The sequence below is a fragment of the Sceloporus undulatus genome, chromosome 3 (genome assembly GCF_019175285.1).
Source record: "Sceloporus undulatus isolate JIND9_A2432 ecotype Alabama chromosome 3, SceUnd_v1.1, whole genome shotgun sequence".
NCBI classification, from domain to species: Eukaryota; Metazoa; Chordata; class Lepidosauria; order Squamata; family Phrynosomatidae; genus Sceloporus; species Sceloporus undulatus.
In genome coordinates, this window is record NC_056524.1 from 5,998,880 (window position 1) to 6,015,903 (window position 17,024).

The 17,024-nt window shown below is 43.6% G+C and overlaps 1 protein-coding gene across 1 annotated transcript in view; it reads right to left on the reverse strand.

Moving 5' to 3' along the window:
- The window catches only part of MAP6 (microtubule associated protein 6), a 56,708-nt gene extending 42,121 nt beyond the window's left edge, over positions 1 to 14,587 (reverse strand). Inside the window, 1 exon segment of the mRNA XM_042459841.1 lies at positions 13,360 to 14,587. Within this exon segment, the coding sequence (XP_042315775.1) occupies positions 13,360 to 14,216 (857 nt within the window). The 5' untranslated portion in view covers positions 14,217 to 14,587.
- Between the last annotated feature and the right edge of the window lie 2,437 nt (positions 14,588 to 17,024).

Genomic DNA, 17,024 nt, shown 5'->3' on the forward strand with positions numbered 1-17,024 from the left:
ATGATGATGATGATGATGATGATGATGATGATGATGATGATGATGATGATGATGATGGCCAAATTTTGACAGTCCCAGTTTAGAATTCAAAGACACAGCCATGATAGTCTGGAAAAGCAGTATGCAAAGGAATCACGTAGCACCTTTGAGACTAACTGAAAGATAGAAGTTGATAGCATGAGCTTTTGTGAACCTACTTCCTCAGATGCATTTGGTTGAGTGGAAAGCCCAAGGGCAGACCTATATAGCAGTCTGTGTGAGAATGGCCAAAGGAATGCAAAACTCTGTCTGTGGGGAGATAAAGTGAGAAGTTCAGTTTTAACTATGGTTGTTGCAGGACAAGGCAAGGATGTTGCCTAAAATCAGAGTTAATAGATAACCATATTAATGAGCATTGGGATGTAGTGCAAGAGCCAAAAAGAAGATGTGATGAACTGGTCAAGAGGGCTCCCATAAGGTTAGGTGGTTAGCTTGTGTTATAATGTGTGTAATGTGCCAGAAATCCATTGTCTCTGTTCAACCCAGTACTGATGGATTGCAGTTTGTCGATACAGTGGGCCCTTCTGTTCTAGACACACACACACACCAACGTATGGGGAAAACCACCTATGCTGGAATTCTATGGATTCCTGTGTGTGGCGGTGTGCGTGTGCCTATGGCGCCCGTACCATTTTGTCCACCAGGGCTTGCCATCCACATGAGCTCAAGTCTGTGGAAGGCAAGCCTGCAGATGGCAAGGACAGACTGTATGTTCCAATTTCTGCCATTTCTTTTTCCAGTCTTCCTTTGTAGACTTTTTGTTCAAGGATTGCTGTTCTGAGGTCCAAGATGGAACCTCCAGCAACATTGATGTGTTCTGCAACCAGTTTTTGTATTCTGGTTAAGTCATGTAGCTTCTAGGGAAGTTCAGGCTTGATTTATTCCAGGACCCAATGATTTGTCTTTTTAGCAGTCCACTACTCCAACATCTCATTTCAAATGAGCTGATTTTCTTTCTCTATAGACTCAGTCAAAGAAGCCACAGCTGTCCAGAGTTGGCAAGACCTAAGCAAGGCTGTTGATGACCTCCTGGGGGTCTCTGGTTGCCACACATTGAAGCTGACTTCATGGCAATTAACATGAATGAGCCCATGAATGAGCAGACGGATAAGAGCTACACAAGAGAATAGCACTCTGATAGGAACTTGTATCAGCCAGTGTTTTCAGACTGTGCTATAGCACAGTATGCTGATTCTGAAGCTATTGCTGCTGAACTTCAACATAGCTCAGCAATTAGAGGAAGATCCAGATACACAAGAATCCTGTAATAGTTTGCAGAAAGAGTATAGTGTCTTACAAAGAGATTTGTTTTGGTCTAACAAACCAAGCTCTGAGAAAGCTTGCATTCATTCCCAGTAAGGCTGTGGTTTACAAATCTTGATTTGACCAGAATAATGCAAATGCATAAGGGAACTAGAAAAGCCCTAAAATCCCATAGGTCTTATTCAAAATAATTTGGATTCGAACTCTGCAAGTCTAAGATAAGAATTAGAACCCCCCTCCCAATAGGTTCACCTTAGGATCTCCTATATGTCAAAAATGACTGAAGGCACACAACAACAGCAATATTTAAAGAGGGGGTGTGTGTAGCTAGGGGTTGTTTCACACCACACCATTATAGCACTAGGATTCCACTTGAAAATAATAATAATAATAATAATAATAATAATAGAATTCAAAGATATAGCTGTGTTAATCTGTAGAATCAGTACGGAGAGAGATTTTGTAGCACCTTTGAGACTAACTGAAAGAAAGAAATTGACAACATGAGCTTTCGTAGACTTCAGTCTACTTCCTCAGGTGCATTAGTCTGATGTCTACAAAAGCTCATGCTGCCAATTTCTTTCTTTCAGTCAGTCTCAAAGGTGCTACAATAATAATAATAACTGCAAGTTTGGGAAGAGCGGGTGGTTTATTTTAGTGTGCCTTACTTGAAGCATCTGTGATCTGCACATAACAAGATCTCAGATTTGTCCTTATGTACCCAAGAGGTTTTTAATCACACCTCCTACATGAATTGTAGCACCCTGGCATCCTTATTTGTCTGGATGTTCTGCAGGGCTACTGAATAGGAATTTGTACTCCTCCGCTCACAAAACTACGCCAGAACTATTATTAATTGTTCCTTCTCCGTGCTTCAGGTCCCACAAGGCAGGAGACTCATTAAGGGGAAATAAATCAAAGGGAAATAATAGAGCCGGGCCAAGCAGTAACTTTTTTAGCAAGCATCTGCCAAGTTATCTTTCCAACAGCATCCCCAAGAGGCAAATGGTAACAAACATGGAGCAAAATTGGGACTACCAAGAAACAAGGAGGAAGCATCTTCCTGGACAGGAAACCCTAATGTGTCTACTTAGGAGTAAGTGGACCCATTGGCTACAATCCTGTTGTCAGTCTTGATCAGAACAGACCAATTGAATCAAATGGATTTGCTCACATTCACCTTATTATTCATCAGTTGACTCATTGGGTCTACTTTAGGGATGGGAAGAATATTCAAATACACTTGAATGATAGACCAAAGAAGAGAATACTGGATGCTCAAGTGGATCAGAACTTTATGTGCTGTGAAATGTACATTTAAAAAAAAAGTGTGTGGAGAAAATGATTTTCTGCACAGAAAAGAGCATTAATGTGCAGAAAAGGGCATTTCTTTGCAGAAATGAGGTGCTAAAAGAAATGGGGTACACTTTTTTTCTGCTAAAAGAAACCTCACCTATGTATACATTTGTGTGTTGTTTTGTAAGGTTTTTTCAAGTAAATAAGTCCTAATCTGTAAATAGCCTTCAAATCTGTGCTGTTTTCATGCACTTTCTTGCAGCCCAGGGGCAACTTTTTGCCAAGTGCAAGAAACAGAATCTCAAAGAAGGAAGATAGAATAACAGTTATAGATCTGCCTGGGGAAAAATAATACCAAAATTGGGGTAATATATAAAAAGCACTCTTGTAGTAAAGCCAGTTCAGAAACACATGATCAACCAGGCCTTACTAAAAAAAAAAAAAGGGCAGACATAACAGAAGTCCAGACACTGTGCTAGTTGACCAAGTATGCATCTACACTGTAGAAATAATGTAGTTCAACACTACTTTAAGCACTGCAGCTCCATCCTATGGAATCTTGGGATTTGTAATTTTACATGGTCTTTTGCCTTCTCTGCCAAAGAGTGTTGGTACCCCACCAAACTACACATCTTAGGATCCTGCAAAATGGAGCCATGGCAGTTAGTGGTGTTGAACTGCATTATTTCTACAGTATAGCTGCAACCCATGCTGGCTGAGGGTTTTTGAAAACTTTGGTTAAAAAAAATTCCACATAAACATAGTGATAACTATATCTATATATTTATGCATAGGCCTCTGGAAGTAGGGCTGGAAGAGACTTAGACGAGAGTTCTTGAAATAAATTCTCCCTACATTTATTTCCCCCTTCCACAGACTGTGTTAATGGAGCCACAAAATAACTGGGAAAGCTCACCACTTCAAGCTCTTAAACTGACTAAATATCTAATGACAAAACATGCATCAAAATGCAGCTCTTCAAGAATCATAGAACTGGAAGAGACCTCATGAGCCATCCAGTCCAGTCTGCCAAAACACAATCAAAGCATCCCCAACACATGGCCATCTAGCCTCTTTAAAGATCCCCAATGAAGGATACTCCACTGCACTCCAATGGAGTGTGTTCTTACTGTCAGGAAGTTCTTCCTAATGTTGAGGTGTAGCTTGCATCCATTGTTCTGGTTCCTATTCTCTGGACCAGAGCTGGACTTGAATGAATGTGCTTTTCTCATGTGGCATTTAGCCAAGCAAGGAACTCTTGTTGGTGATCTTTCCCAGCTACTCTGCTGATCCAAGCACCCTAAAGTCTGGAGTGTCTGCCAGCAAAGCACTTTGATGGAGCTGAGTGCTTGAGATAGCATGCAACCCTATATTTATGGTTCTATAAGTCACACCAAGGAGTGTGCAAGTCTTAAGCATTTCCCTCTCCATGAGGGCTGGATGGCCCTTGAGGTCTCTTCCCACTCTATGATTCTATAATTCTAATTTATACAAGCCCTACCCTACCAGGATTCAAAGCCCTGCATAGCCATGGTCTGAAAACCACCAAGCCTTTGAGGAGAAGTGGCTTAGGGAGCTGGGGATGTTTGGCTTGGAGAAGAGATGGTTAGGTGGTGACAGGATAGTCATGTTTAAACATTTGAAGAGATGTCATACTGAGAATTGAGCAAATTTGTTTTCTGCTGCTCCAGAGACTAGGACACAGAACAATGGATTCAAGCTAAATATTAGGAAGAATCCCCTGATGGTAAGAGCTGTTGGACAGTGGAATATGCTATCTTAGAGAATGGTTCTTTATTCAGAAAACAATATGCACAACATAGAGCCAGTATCATGTTGTGGTTTGAACGCTGGACTCTGGGAGACCAAGGTATGACTCCCTACTCAGCCATGGAAACCCACTTGGGGGACTTGGGCAAGTCACAGTCACTGAACAATTCTGGCCAAGAAAACCATAAATCAAAGTTGATTTCAAGACATAGTAAAAAGTAAGAGACTCTGGAGACCAGGATTTGAATCCCTGCTCAACCATGGAAACCCATTGTGTGACCCTGGATGAGTCACACTCTCCTAGCCTTAGAGAGGATGGCAATGGCAAACCTCTTCTGAACAAATACTTCCAAGAAAATCCCACAAGAGGGCTGGCATTGACTGGACGGCACAGAACACTAATGCATAAGAGAGTCAGTATGGCGTAGTGGTTTGAGTCTTGGGCCAGGACTCTCAGATTTGTTGTTTTGTGCCTTTGAGTCATTTCCAACTTATGGGAACACTAAAGCAAACCTGTACCGGAGTTTTCTTGGCCAAAGGAGGTTTGCCTTCACCTTCCTCTGAGGCTGAGAGAGAGAGAGTTTCCATGGCCAAGCAGGGATTTGAACCCTGGTCTCCAGAGTCTTAGCTCAAATCACTACACCATGCTGTCTCTCTAGAACTCTGAGTTCAAATGGGGGACCTTGGGCAAGTCATTCTCTCTCAGCCTCTTTTGAAGGATATGGCAAACCTCTTTCAAATAATTTTTTCCAAGGAAACCCTAGGCTAGGGTCAGTGATGACTTGAAGGCGCATAATAATAAATGGAGCTTGGCAAAGCTGAAGCATGTGCATCTTGAAGTTTTGTGAGGCACCAGGACCCTTTGGCAAAGAAGGATAAAGACCATACATTGTTTTTTACTGTTTGTTTTCTGGGCATTTGTACCAACATTTTTAATTATTATAAGCCACTTTCTTCCAATCTAGAGAGAAAGGCAGGATAAAAAAATTAAAATAATAAAAACAGCAACAATAATAGCAGATTATTGGAAGAGGTAAAGATCATAGAAGACAATATAGTTTACAGAGACACAACAAACTGCCTCCTCTGTGGATGGATATTTGTGACTCATGAGACTCATTTATTCTTTAGCTGCTGAGAATCATAGAGTTGGAAGAGACCCCAAGGGCCATCTATTCAAACTCCCTGCCCTCCATTTAATTCATATATCTTTCATAGTACTCTGCTGGGCTTGTGCCCTGATAGTGTGCATCAGCAGAGTGCAGGAGTTTTGGGTTATCTAATAGTTTCATCTCCCAAGGCCTTTCACATAGTGCCAAGAGACTATGTGCCAAGAGACTTTGACATTTCTGCCAACCAAATCTGCATGGTGGCCTCTTGTTGGGGTTGGGGAGACATAAAAACACATCAGTGAAATATTGTAGAAAGGGACAATAGTTCAGACACGGGCAACACAAATGATCAAGGAGGTGGAACAGCTCACTTTGAAGAAAGACTACAGTGTGGGGATCTGTTTTGTTTAGACAAAAGGCAATTCAAGGGGAAAGGTCTGAGGTTGCGACCACACTGCGGAATTAATGCAGCTTGACACCACTTTAACCGTCTTAGCTCCCTTGACAGCTACTGGACAGCGGGAGGTCTTTGGACAGAGCGCAAGGCCAGGTGAACAATCCACTGCCCAACTATCTACACCACTTAAAGTGGTGTCAAACTGCATTTATTTTGACAGTGTAGACTCACTCTCAATGAAGCTTGCTGAGAAAGTCCCATGAGTTGCTATAAGCTGGAGTCAACTTGGAGGTGTGTAACAATGTGGTGCTAATGGCTATACAACAATCAACTACCTTTCCATTTACAGCTTGTCTTGTTGTTGTTGTCGTCATTGTTGTGTGCCTTCAAATCATTTCCAACTTATGGCGACCCTAAGGCCATTGCCAAGCCCTACATGGCTTGGGCCTGAGTTACTTGAGGGAACGCCTCTCCCTACACAATCTGCCTCACACCCTCAAAACTTCGGGGAAGTACATATTGGAGTACCCTAAGGTGAGACTTGAATCAACTCACCAAAGATCTTTCACAGCGGTTGCTCCAAACTACTGGAATAAACTTCCGGAAGAGATTCGCCTTAGTTCCACCCTGGATGTCTTCAAAAATTTTTTAAAAACACATCTCTTCCATTTAGCATACCCTCTTGACTCTTCCTGAGAAAACTACCTCCTCAGAAAAGTTACTTCTAGATGTTGGATCACAATTAGATATGATGTTTTTAAGATGCTATTTTATTGGTACTGTATTTTACTCTGTATTGTAATGAATATTTCATGTTGTGAACTGCTTTGATCACCCTGGAAAGGCGGTATATAAATAAAGTTGTTGTTGTTGTTATTATTATTATCCTTGGAGGCTGAGAGAGTGTGACTGGCCCAGGTTCACCCAGTGGGTTTTCATGGCTGAGCTGGAATTTGAACCCTGGTCTCCAGAGCCATAGTCCAATGCTCAAACCACGACAGCTTGTCTACATCCTTGAATGTCATTAATTGGAACAAAAGGTAATAACATGGAGCCCTTTCACACTGCACAGTGTTAGCACTATGGTCCCACTTCAACTTCCATACTTGCATTGCATTTGCATGGAATCCTCTGGATTGTAGTTTGGTGAGGCCCCAGAGCTCAGTGGCTGAGAATTGTAGTAAAGACTGCATGATTCCATAGGATGTTGCTATGGCAAAGTGGAATATGTGCTATAATTGTGTAGCATGAATAGGCCCAGGGTGCCTGTGATTGCTATTGGGAATTTGAGATTTGCATTATACGATGTTTGTTCAAAAGGCCACTGTGCACAACAGAGTCCAATTAAACAGGAGTGAGCTACCATTCTCACTCCCTTAATCAGAGAAGCTGTTCACAATTCCCTTAGTACTTGAATAGAACCACAGGTTGAGCCTCCCTTATCCAGAATTCTGAAATCCAAAATATTCCAAAACCCAAACCCTTTTCTCATGGGTGGCTGAGACAGTGATACCTTGCTTTCTGATGGTTCAGTATAAATTTTGTTTCACACACAACATTATTTCAAATATTGTATAAAAGTGTTGTTGTTGTGTGGCTTCACGTCGTTTCTGACTTATGGCGACCCTAAATCGAACCTATCATGGGGTTTTCTTGGCAAGTTTCTTCCGAGGGGTTTTCTCACTGCCATCCTCTGAGGCTGAGAAAGTGTCACACAGTGGGTTTCTGTGGCCAAGCTGGAATTCGAACCCTGCTTTTCAGAATAAGTCCAACACTCAAACCACTACACCACACCTTCAGGCTAAGGTATATATAAAACTTAAATGAATTTTGTGCCATCTCCAAGATCTCTCATTATGTATCTATATGCAAATACAGGTATTCCGAAATCCAAAAATTCCAAAATCCAAAGCATCTCTGGACCCAAACATTTTGGATAAGAGAGACTCAACCCATGCAACCATCACAATCTACAATTCCATTTCTTATTATTGATCCTGCAGAATCAATGCAGTTTGCCATTGCTTTAGCTGCCATGGCTTCATCCTATGGAATCCTGGGATGTGTCATTTGTTGTGGCACCAGAGCTCTCTGACAGAGAAGGCTAAGTAGCTCCCAAAACTACAATTCTCAGAAATCCATAGCATTGAGCCATGGCAGTTAAAGCGGTGGCAAACTGCATTAATTCTGCAATGTAGATGCAGCCTTGATTCCAGCCTTTTAAGCATTACATTATGCTGATGGGAGGGCAGGAGGAAAATCCATTGACTTCTCCAAGCAGAAACTCGCTCACACACGAATTTAGCACAAGGGCAGCCACAGAGACAAGAGAAGATCAGCACATTGGTGATATTTGAGTTCAACTCCCACTCTATTGCACTCAGACAGAGGTGAGGAGAAACAGAAGCTTCTTGCTAATCTTTAAGGAAAAGAGACAGAAAAACTGCACAGCTCTGAATCAACAGCACTACATCACCAGATCAAGGAAAGTATTTGCATGACACTATTTTTCCTTGGTCAGATCTCATCTGGAGTCCTGCGTCCAGTTCTGGACATGATAATTTAAGGAGGATATTGATAAGCTGAAACATGTCCAAACAAGAATGATTAAAATGCAGGGATATAGCTACAGGAGAGGAGGCAAAATAAATGCATTGCCCCTCTATATACGAATTCTGCCCTCCATGACATTTTCCTTCAGTCTCCAAATTTCCAGCATTGCAGTGTGTGTGTGTGTGTGTGTGTGTGTGTGTGTGTGTGTGTACAGTGGTCCTTCTAAATCTGCTGGGATTAGGGGTGAAGGACCCCCATGAATGTGGGGAAAAACTAAGAGTACACCTCTCTAGGAATCTCCAGGTCCTCCAGTGCAACTCTGTGGTCAACATCTACCAGCATTTGACCATAGAATCATGCTGGAGGACCAACAAATGCCTAGAGAAGTCTTTTCTCTGGGGAAGTCTAGGTTCTCCAGCATAACTCTATGGTCAACTTCCAGCAGAGTTGCACTGGAGGACTTAGAGGTTCCTAGAGAGAACGTATTAATCAAAATCACAAATAATCAAATCCGCAAAAGTCAAAGCCACAGACGTGGAGGGCTGACTGTATTCCAGTTGCGCTTTCCCCCTTTCCACTCTTCTTTTGTTATATTTTGTTTATTCAAGGACTGCTGTTCTGAGGTCTGAGATGGAATGCCCAGAAAGATTGATGTGTTTTGCAACTCTCTGTGTGTGTGTTTGTGTATATATAATAACTTGTCATCCTTTTCCCTGCCCCTATTCTTTGGGAACCTAAAGCAGATTTCTAAATGTTCAATTGAAATTTTCACTTAATATTAACTTCTAAGCTGCCTTTCTCCCAAAAGGGGACCCAAGGCGGCCCACAAGATAAAAAACATGATTAAAACCTCACAGTAAAAATTAAAAAACAGTTAGAAATCATCTTGTTAAAAATTGTACAAAATTAATACAAAAACATACAAAAGTTAAAAACATAACTAAAACACACACACCTCACTCTGTCCTGATTATATGTTATCTGCAGTGGTAGGAATTTAGGTGCTGAAGGAAAATTTCATGGTAGAATAGAATTCTAATTTTGGGGGTGGATGGGGGGGGGGCAATATTGTCTCTCCAAGCTGCACCCCTGCCAAGATTTCAATGGTCTGGAAACCAAGCCCTCTGGTTTAGGGAGCTGTATATGCTTAGCCTGGAGAAGAGAGGTTTGAGGGATGATACAATCGTTTTTTTTAACTCCCCGGAGGGATATCTTATAGAAGGTGGAGTGAGCCTGTTTGCTGCTGCTCCAGACAGTAGGGCACAGATAGAATCCAATTACAACACCGGAGAGTCTGACAAAACATTAGGAAAAACTTCTTTCTGCTAAGACTTGTCAGAAAGTACAACAGATGCCCTTGGAAGGGGATAGACTCTTTTTGTTGGAGTTTTTTGAAAAGTAAGAGGCTCAAGGGGCGGCCTGTAGGCTAGCCACCTCTGTTTTCACCAGATTGGGGGTGCAGCAACTGCACACTGCGGCCCCAATCTGGCCTTTTTGCAGTGCAAAAAGTGGCTCCTTTTTGCGCCATGGAAAGGGCACCGTAGCTGCCAGTGCGAAGGCTTTATGGCACTCCTTTGGTGCTGTGTCATCTAGACACAGCCCCAGAAGAGCTCCATAACACCGCCTCCTGTGTGTTGTAGTGTGCAGCGTCATGCTGCCATAGGGACAGAGGCAGGGTGGGCATTGTGTGGACGCCATGCCCCGACTTCAGCCCCAGGCTTGCCTTAATGGCTGTACAGGCTATAAATGCCTACTTCTCTAGGTGCTTTAGCCGTAGATTGATGAATTGACAGCAGGTTCAAGTAGATGACCCTTGAGGTCCATTCTACATGGTTATAGCAAATTTCCCCCCTGCCCTTTTCTTCTTGTTATAGAATCATAGAGTGAAGAGACTACAAAGGCTGTTTATATTGACCCTCTGCTATGCAGCAAGACACCATCAAAGTATTCCTGATAGATGGCCATCCATATTCTGTTTTTGCGGCTCCTTTTTGCACCCTCAAAGTCCAGATCGGGGCCACAGGGTGTGGTTGCCGCAGCCCCGATCCAGCTAGGAAAGGGGTGGCTCCATGCTGTCCCTTAGGGGCTGTATGTACAGCCCCTTAGATTAGGATAGACATTATAGGAAAAGAATAACAAGGTATGGAAAGTAATTTAACATTTATGTTAAGGATGTTGGAAAGGAAGTCAGTTGTTATGTGTAATTGTATGTTTTATTAGTTTATGGACCTTTTCCCTTTTTTTGTCTGTTGGACTGATGTTAGATTAGGTTCTTGTCTGCATCTTTTTGTATGTTTTTAGACATGAGAAATTTGTAAGTGTTTATATGTTTTGATGTTCAATAAAAATATTTGAAAAAAAGCCACAAAATTATTATTACTATTTGTTTGTTATAAATTGATTTTATTGTAAACCACCCTGAGATCACAGAATCATAAAATCAAAGAGCTAGAAGAGATGCCAAGGGCCATCCAGTCCAACCCCAAATATTCAAAAATAATATAAATTCCAAAAGCAAACCTTGTTTTGTTATTTTACATATTTCACTATGCTATTGTATTTAATGGGACTTGAGCATCCACGGATTCTGGTATCCACAAGGGATCCTGGAACCAAAGCCCAGCGGATACCAAGGGCCCACTATACTAGCAGAAAATAGTAGAGACTTGGAACAATTACTAAGGAAAGTTTAAAAAGAAAGTGCAAAGGCAGGCTTACTGCTGAACATAAAGAAAACAAAAATAATGACCACGGAGGATCTACATAAATTCAGCCTAGAAAATGAAGAAATTGAAATAGTCAAAGCTTTCTCATGCCTTTGATCGGATCAGAAACTTCAGTCAAGAAATAAAAAGAAAACTAAGAATGAGAGGGGCAGCCATGAAAGAACTAGACAAGATCATAAAGTGTAAAGCTGAGCACTAACGTTAGAATCATTCAAGCCATTGTATTTCTTATGATCATGTATGGATATGAGAGCTGAATGAAAGCAGATTAGAAGAAAATTAATTCATTTGAGATGTAGTGCTGGAAAAGAGTGCTTAGGATACCCTAGATGTCCAAAACGACAAACAAATGGATCAAGCCCTTTGAAATTCAGACTTAAACTCAAAGTGGATTCACCATCCCATTGGCACCACAGCTACCAGCTGCCAGTGCTACTACAGCCTGAAACAATTCACAACCAATAGTTTTATTTTCAAAGCAAGGGATCGTTCACGCTACACAGTTACAGCACTGTTATTTCACTTTAATAGTAACATTTCCCTTTAATTGCCATGGTTCCAGACTTCAAAATGATGGGATTTGCAGTTTAGGGAGGGGTACTTAGAATTCTCAATCAGAAACCTCTAGTGACTCAGCAAACTACAATGTTAAGATTCAACAGGACGCAGCCCCAGCAGTTAAAGTTGATTCATAGTGCTATAAGGATGTCTCGTACGAACCCTGTATCTGCAAGGGATACGTTACTGGACTTACAGTGGAAATGAGAATAATAGCAAACCCTACTGAAATGAAAAGACAGAGAATAGCAAACCCTATAGAAGTGAATGACTTCCAGCAGAAGTTGACCATAGAGTCCTGCTGGAGAACCTAGAAATATATTAAAAAATTATAAACTCCATGTTTGGAAAATCCAACTGAACTGTTGCAGTAACTTTCAAGTCTTCATTTAAATAAAGAAAATTTGGTTTATGTGTGGAAATTTTTGCATTTCATTTAAAGGATGGCAACGATGGCAGTCTCCCCACCCCACTGCAAAATTTCAGAAGCAAACCTCTCATTTTTCAAAGTCAGACAAACAAGGCCATAAAACGTTGGTTGTGCTTGTTTGGAGCTGCCTTTGCACCCACAAGCCTCTGCTACTTTGGCCCTTGGGATGAAAGAGACAAAATGCATCCTCATGCTGGTTAACAGAGGACACAATCCATGAGGACATTCTGGCCTAAATTCTGTTCTTAGTACTGACTAGAACAAATCCACTGAACCAATGGGATTTACCTTTGTGTTGACTTCAGTTCAATTGACTGAATGGGTCTACTCCAACCGGGTCTAACCAAGAGAGTGCCCACTCCTGTGTGATCCCTATATTCATGAACAAGAAGCATGCAACAAGAGAACAATTTGTATGAACAAATATTGCCGACTTACCATCAGATCACTGGTCTATCTGATTCAGAGAGCCTACTCTTGAGTAGCAGAGACTCACCAAGGTCTCTGGAAAATTTTCTTAGATGCAAGACAAAAATCTTTTTAAAGAGGAGAAACTGAGGACTCAACCCAATCCAGGATTTTTAATCTATGTTATACTCTGCCTTGTGGAGATGCAAGTAAGAAAATCATCATTATCATTATCAGCATCATCTTCATTGACATAGGGTGATGGGGCATAGCTCACAACATAAAAACAGAGGTAAATCTGGACACACCCCACCATAAAGAGCTAAGCTTCATTGGCTTAGGATGATGGGCTCAGCTCACTGGACGAGCGCATATTTTGAATGGTGAATATGTTGTTGTTGTTGTTGTTATTCACCATACAAAATATGCACTCTTACAGTGAGCTGTGCCCCATAACCCAATGTCAATGAAGTTTAAGCTTCTCATGTGGACTGTGCCCAGATCTACCTTTGTTTGTGTGTTGTGTTGTCTCCCTTTAAGTCATGGCAACCTTAAGGTGAACCTATCAAAGGGTTTTGGTGGCAAGTTTCTTCAGAGGGGCTTTGGCATTGCCATCCTCTGAGGCTCAGAGTGTGTGACTTGCCTAAGATCACCTAATGGGTTTTCATCTACCTCCGTCCAGGCCTCAATTCTGCCCCAAGTACATCTACCTCCCATTCAGCCTAAGTCCACTCAGAAGACAAGAAGAAGACACACATTATGTCAGAAGTCCCATTGGGCCTATGGTAGAGAAGAAGGTGGTCTCACCTGTAGGAGGACGTGCTCACCCGTGCCGTGACCTCCTCCTTGATCTGCCGGTTGAGGGCATCCACCGCCGCTCTGCCTTTGCTACCCTCTGGTGGTGCGGAGGACCCCGGCTGTGACTGCTGCTTCTGCTGGGCAACTCCTTCCTCAGTATGATGGACTCTCTTCTTGACCTTCTTGACTCTGGCTTCTTCAGGCCTTGTTGCCTTGGTCTCCCCACTTTTGCCCTGTTCCTCCTGTTCCTGGCCCACTGAAACCTTCTTCCTCCTCTCTTGGCTTCCAGATCTTTCCTTGGAGACCTTTTCCAGATCAACAGGAGGAATGGGCAACTGCTTCGGGATCCAAGGATGGTCCCCTCTCTTGGCGATGGGCCAGGGCCGGAAATCCTTCTGGTACTGGCTCTCATTCTCAAAAGGGGTGTCTGACGGTTGGTATTCACTTTTCGGCTTGCAACTGGGTTCGGGCTTCTGCACTTTCCATGCCTTGTAGTCCTGGCGCATCACCGAATCAAGGGTCATGGGCTCCTTTGACCCTGTTTTGTGGAGCACCACTGATGAGGAAGAGGGCAACCCAGCAGCCAGAACATGGTCCACAGCCCCAGAGGCTGCTCTGGCAACTGCCTCTGAATCACCACCATGGGATGCCACAGCAGTGGCAGTGGGCTGGGTCTCAATGGCCGAAGACGGGCGTGGCAGGGGCAATGGCTGAGAGGGCTGCTGCTGGAAGACCACCTGAGTGCCAGGGATTTCGGTGGCTTCGGAGTATTTGGTGAAGACCAAAGGCACGGCAATGTCGGCTTTGTCCAGCTGGTTCCAGAAGCGGGCAATGCAGCATGCCCGGCTGATACATGGCCAGGCCATTTTGTCAGCCTGGCCTGGCCCTTCCTTTCCCTCCACTTCGGAGTAGCTGCACCCACTGCCCTGCCTTCCCTCCCTCCCTCTGCCAGGCAGACAATGAAGCCACCACCGACTGTCTCTTCTCCAGCAACCAACTCTTTCTCCTCCCTTTTGGCAATGCTTACATTACAGGCGGGGCCCCAAAACCTCCACTCCAGGAAAAAGAGCACCCTGGAGGAAGAAGCCCCCCAATCCGACCCACGTTCCTGGGCCACCTGAGGTCTAAATCCAAATTAAAGATTGAGGTGCCAACCCAAAGCAAAAACCCACACAACTAAATCAATTATTATCTTGTTCCTTCAAGTCCTTCGGAGGGATGGAGGCCCAAGAAAATCTGGAAGAGTCAGCGTTGATTCATTCCACCTCCTGAAAAGGTTCAAGGAAGGAAGAGAAGAAAGGGAAGGAAAAGAAAACAGGAAGAAGGGAGGAGTCCTATTTAGAAGATCCCAAACTCACAAGGCTGGATCCAGAAGGAGGAGAAAAGCTGTTGTTTTGGAGAAGGCTCTCTCCTTGCCGTGCTCCAAATCCTCCCAAGAGCTTGCAAGGTCTGGGGAAGAGGGATTACTCCTGGAGGGTTTCAGACCAAAAAGAGGTCAGTAGAGGGGTCTTCCGAATGGCATTGCCTGGAGAAGGAGGAGGAGAAAGGAGATGGGGGGCGGCCCCATGACTGAAGAAGGAAAGATGGAGACAGGGAAGGAGGAAAGGCGGTTCAGTTTGGAAAGAGAAGCTTGGCCACCTCTAGGGGAGGGTCCCTGCTTGGCTCCAGGGGGGTCTCCAGATGCAAAAACCAGAGCCAGAGGACGGTGGATGGGGGTCCCAAGGGTGGGTCGGTGGGGGTTCTAAGCCTTCCCACGGGGTTCATCCAAAAGGAGCAGCTGAGAAGAGGGAGAAAGGCAAGAGGAAGATCAGCATCAGCAGCATCAGCATCCCTTTGGCGGAGGAAGGATGCAGCTGCGGCAGAGCGCAAAGCGAGGACCACACCCAGGAGGAGGATGCAGGGATAGATGGAGGCAGGGAAGGATGGAGGGATGCAGGGAGGAGGAAGAGGAGGGGGGATGCAGTCGGGGCCCTGCCTCCCTCACCACGCATGCGCAGGGGGGGCTGAAAGGGGGAGCCCAAGCCAAGGCTTTAACTCTTCATTGCCTGGAGAGAAAGGAGAATCCTAGAGATGGAAGAGACCCCAAGGGCCATCCAGTCCAACCCCATTTTGCCATGCAGGAACTCTCCATCAAAGCAGGTGGCCACCCAGCCTCTGTTTAGAGACCTTGGCGTGTGGTCTCATCTCGAACAGCTCTTACTGGCAGGAAGTTCCTCCTAATCTGAACAAAAAGTTCCAAGGAAACCCTGTAATAGGGTCACCATAAGCTGGAAACTACTTGAAGGCACATAACAACAACAGCAGCACCTTACTATGAACTTTTCACCTCAATAGGAAACCCAATCCAGCATCCCCTTCTCCATCCACGGGGAGAGGCTGATATTATTTATTATTATTATTATTATTATTATTATTATTACATCCTACTTTCCTACATTACATTCTGCATCTGAGGAAATAGGCTCGTCCACAAAAGCTCACACTACCAATTTTTCTCTTTCAGTTCGCCTCAAAGGTGCTACAAGATCCTTTTGCGTATTGATTTTCCAGACTAACATGGCTATGTCTTTGAATATCATCATCATCACCATCATCATTAAAACTGACAAGTGTTCATAAGCCACAGTAGCACTATGCAACCCCCATGGAGAATAGCAACACTTGTCAATAGCTGGGGTTTTGCTGTTGTTGTCATTGTTGTGTGCCTTCAAGTCATTGTTGTGTGCCTTCAAGTCATTTCCAACTTGAGGTTTTCTTGGCATGATTTGAATGGAGGAGGTTTGCCATTGCCTTCCCTTAAGGCTGAGAGTGAGTGACTTGCCCAAGATCATCCAGTGCGTGTCATGGCTGAGCGAGGAATCGAACCTTGGTCTCCAGAGTCATAGTTCAACACTCAAACCACTACTCCATGCTGGTACTAAAAGTTAGAATTGTCTCATCCATTGTATTCCCCATCATCATGTATGGATGTGAGAGCTGGGCAGTGAAGAAAGCTGATCGAAAGAATGTGGTGCTGGAGAAGAGTGCTAAAGGTATTGTGAACAGCCCAAAAGACAAACAAATATGTCCTTGAACAGATCAAGCCTGAACTCACCCTGGAAGCCAAGATGATAAAGCTGAGGTTGTCATAACGTCAGGAATAAACTCTTCTAGAACATGGCCACATAGCCCGAAAACCCACAAAAAACTATGGATGCCAGCCATTAAAGCCTTCGACTTCACATGCGGTTGTCATACTTTGGTCACATCTTGAGAAGGCACAAATTATTAGAAAAGGCAGTAATACTACAGAAGGTAGAAGATACTAGAAAGAGAAGAAGATGGTACACTAGAAGGATAGACGCAATCAGGGGGGTCACAGGCCTGGATTTGCAGGACCTAAGAAGAAGAGTTAGGGGATCTTGGAGATGTCTGGTCCATAGGGTTGACATGATTTGGGGTCGATTCAAGGGCAGTTAGCAACAACATATGGGGAGATACAGACTTTTAGATAGTCTGGTCCTACGGCAAGCTTTTTAGCATTGAATGGTAACATTGTGCACCCAAAAGCAGACCTAAATGCACAACTGAAGGTGCATCTCCATGATCAGTGACACTGCACATGCATCCTTAGACCTGTGCAACCTTGGACTGAATGCAGGCATTCTTTATTGCACCAAAATACCTAACCACTT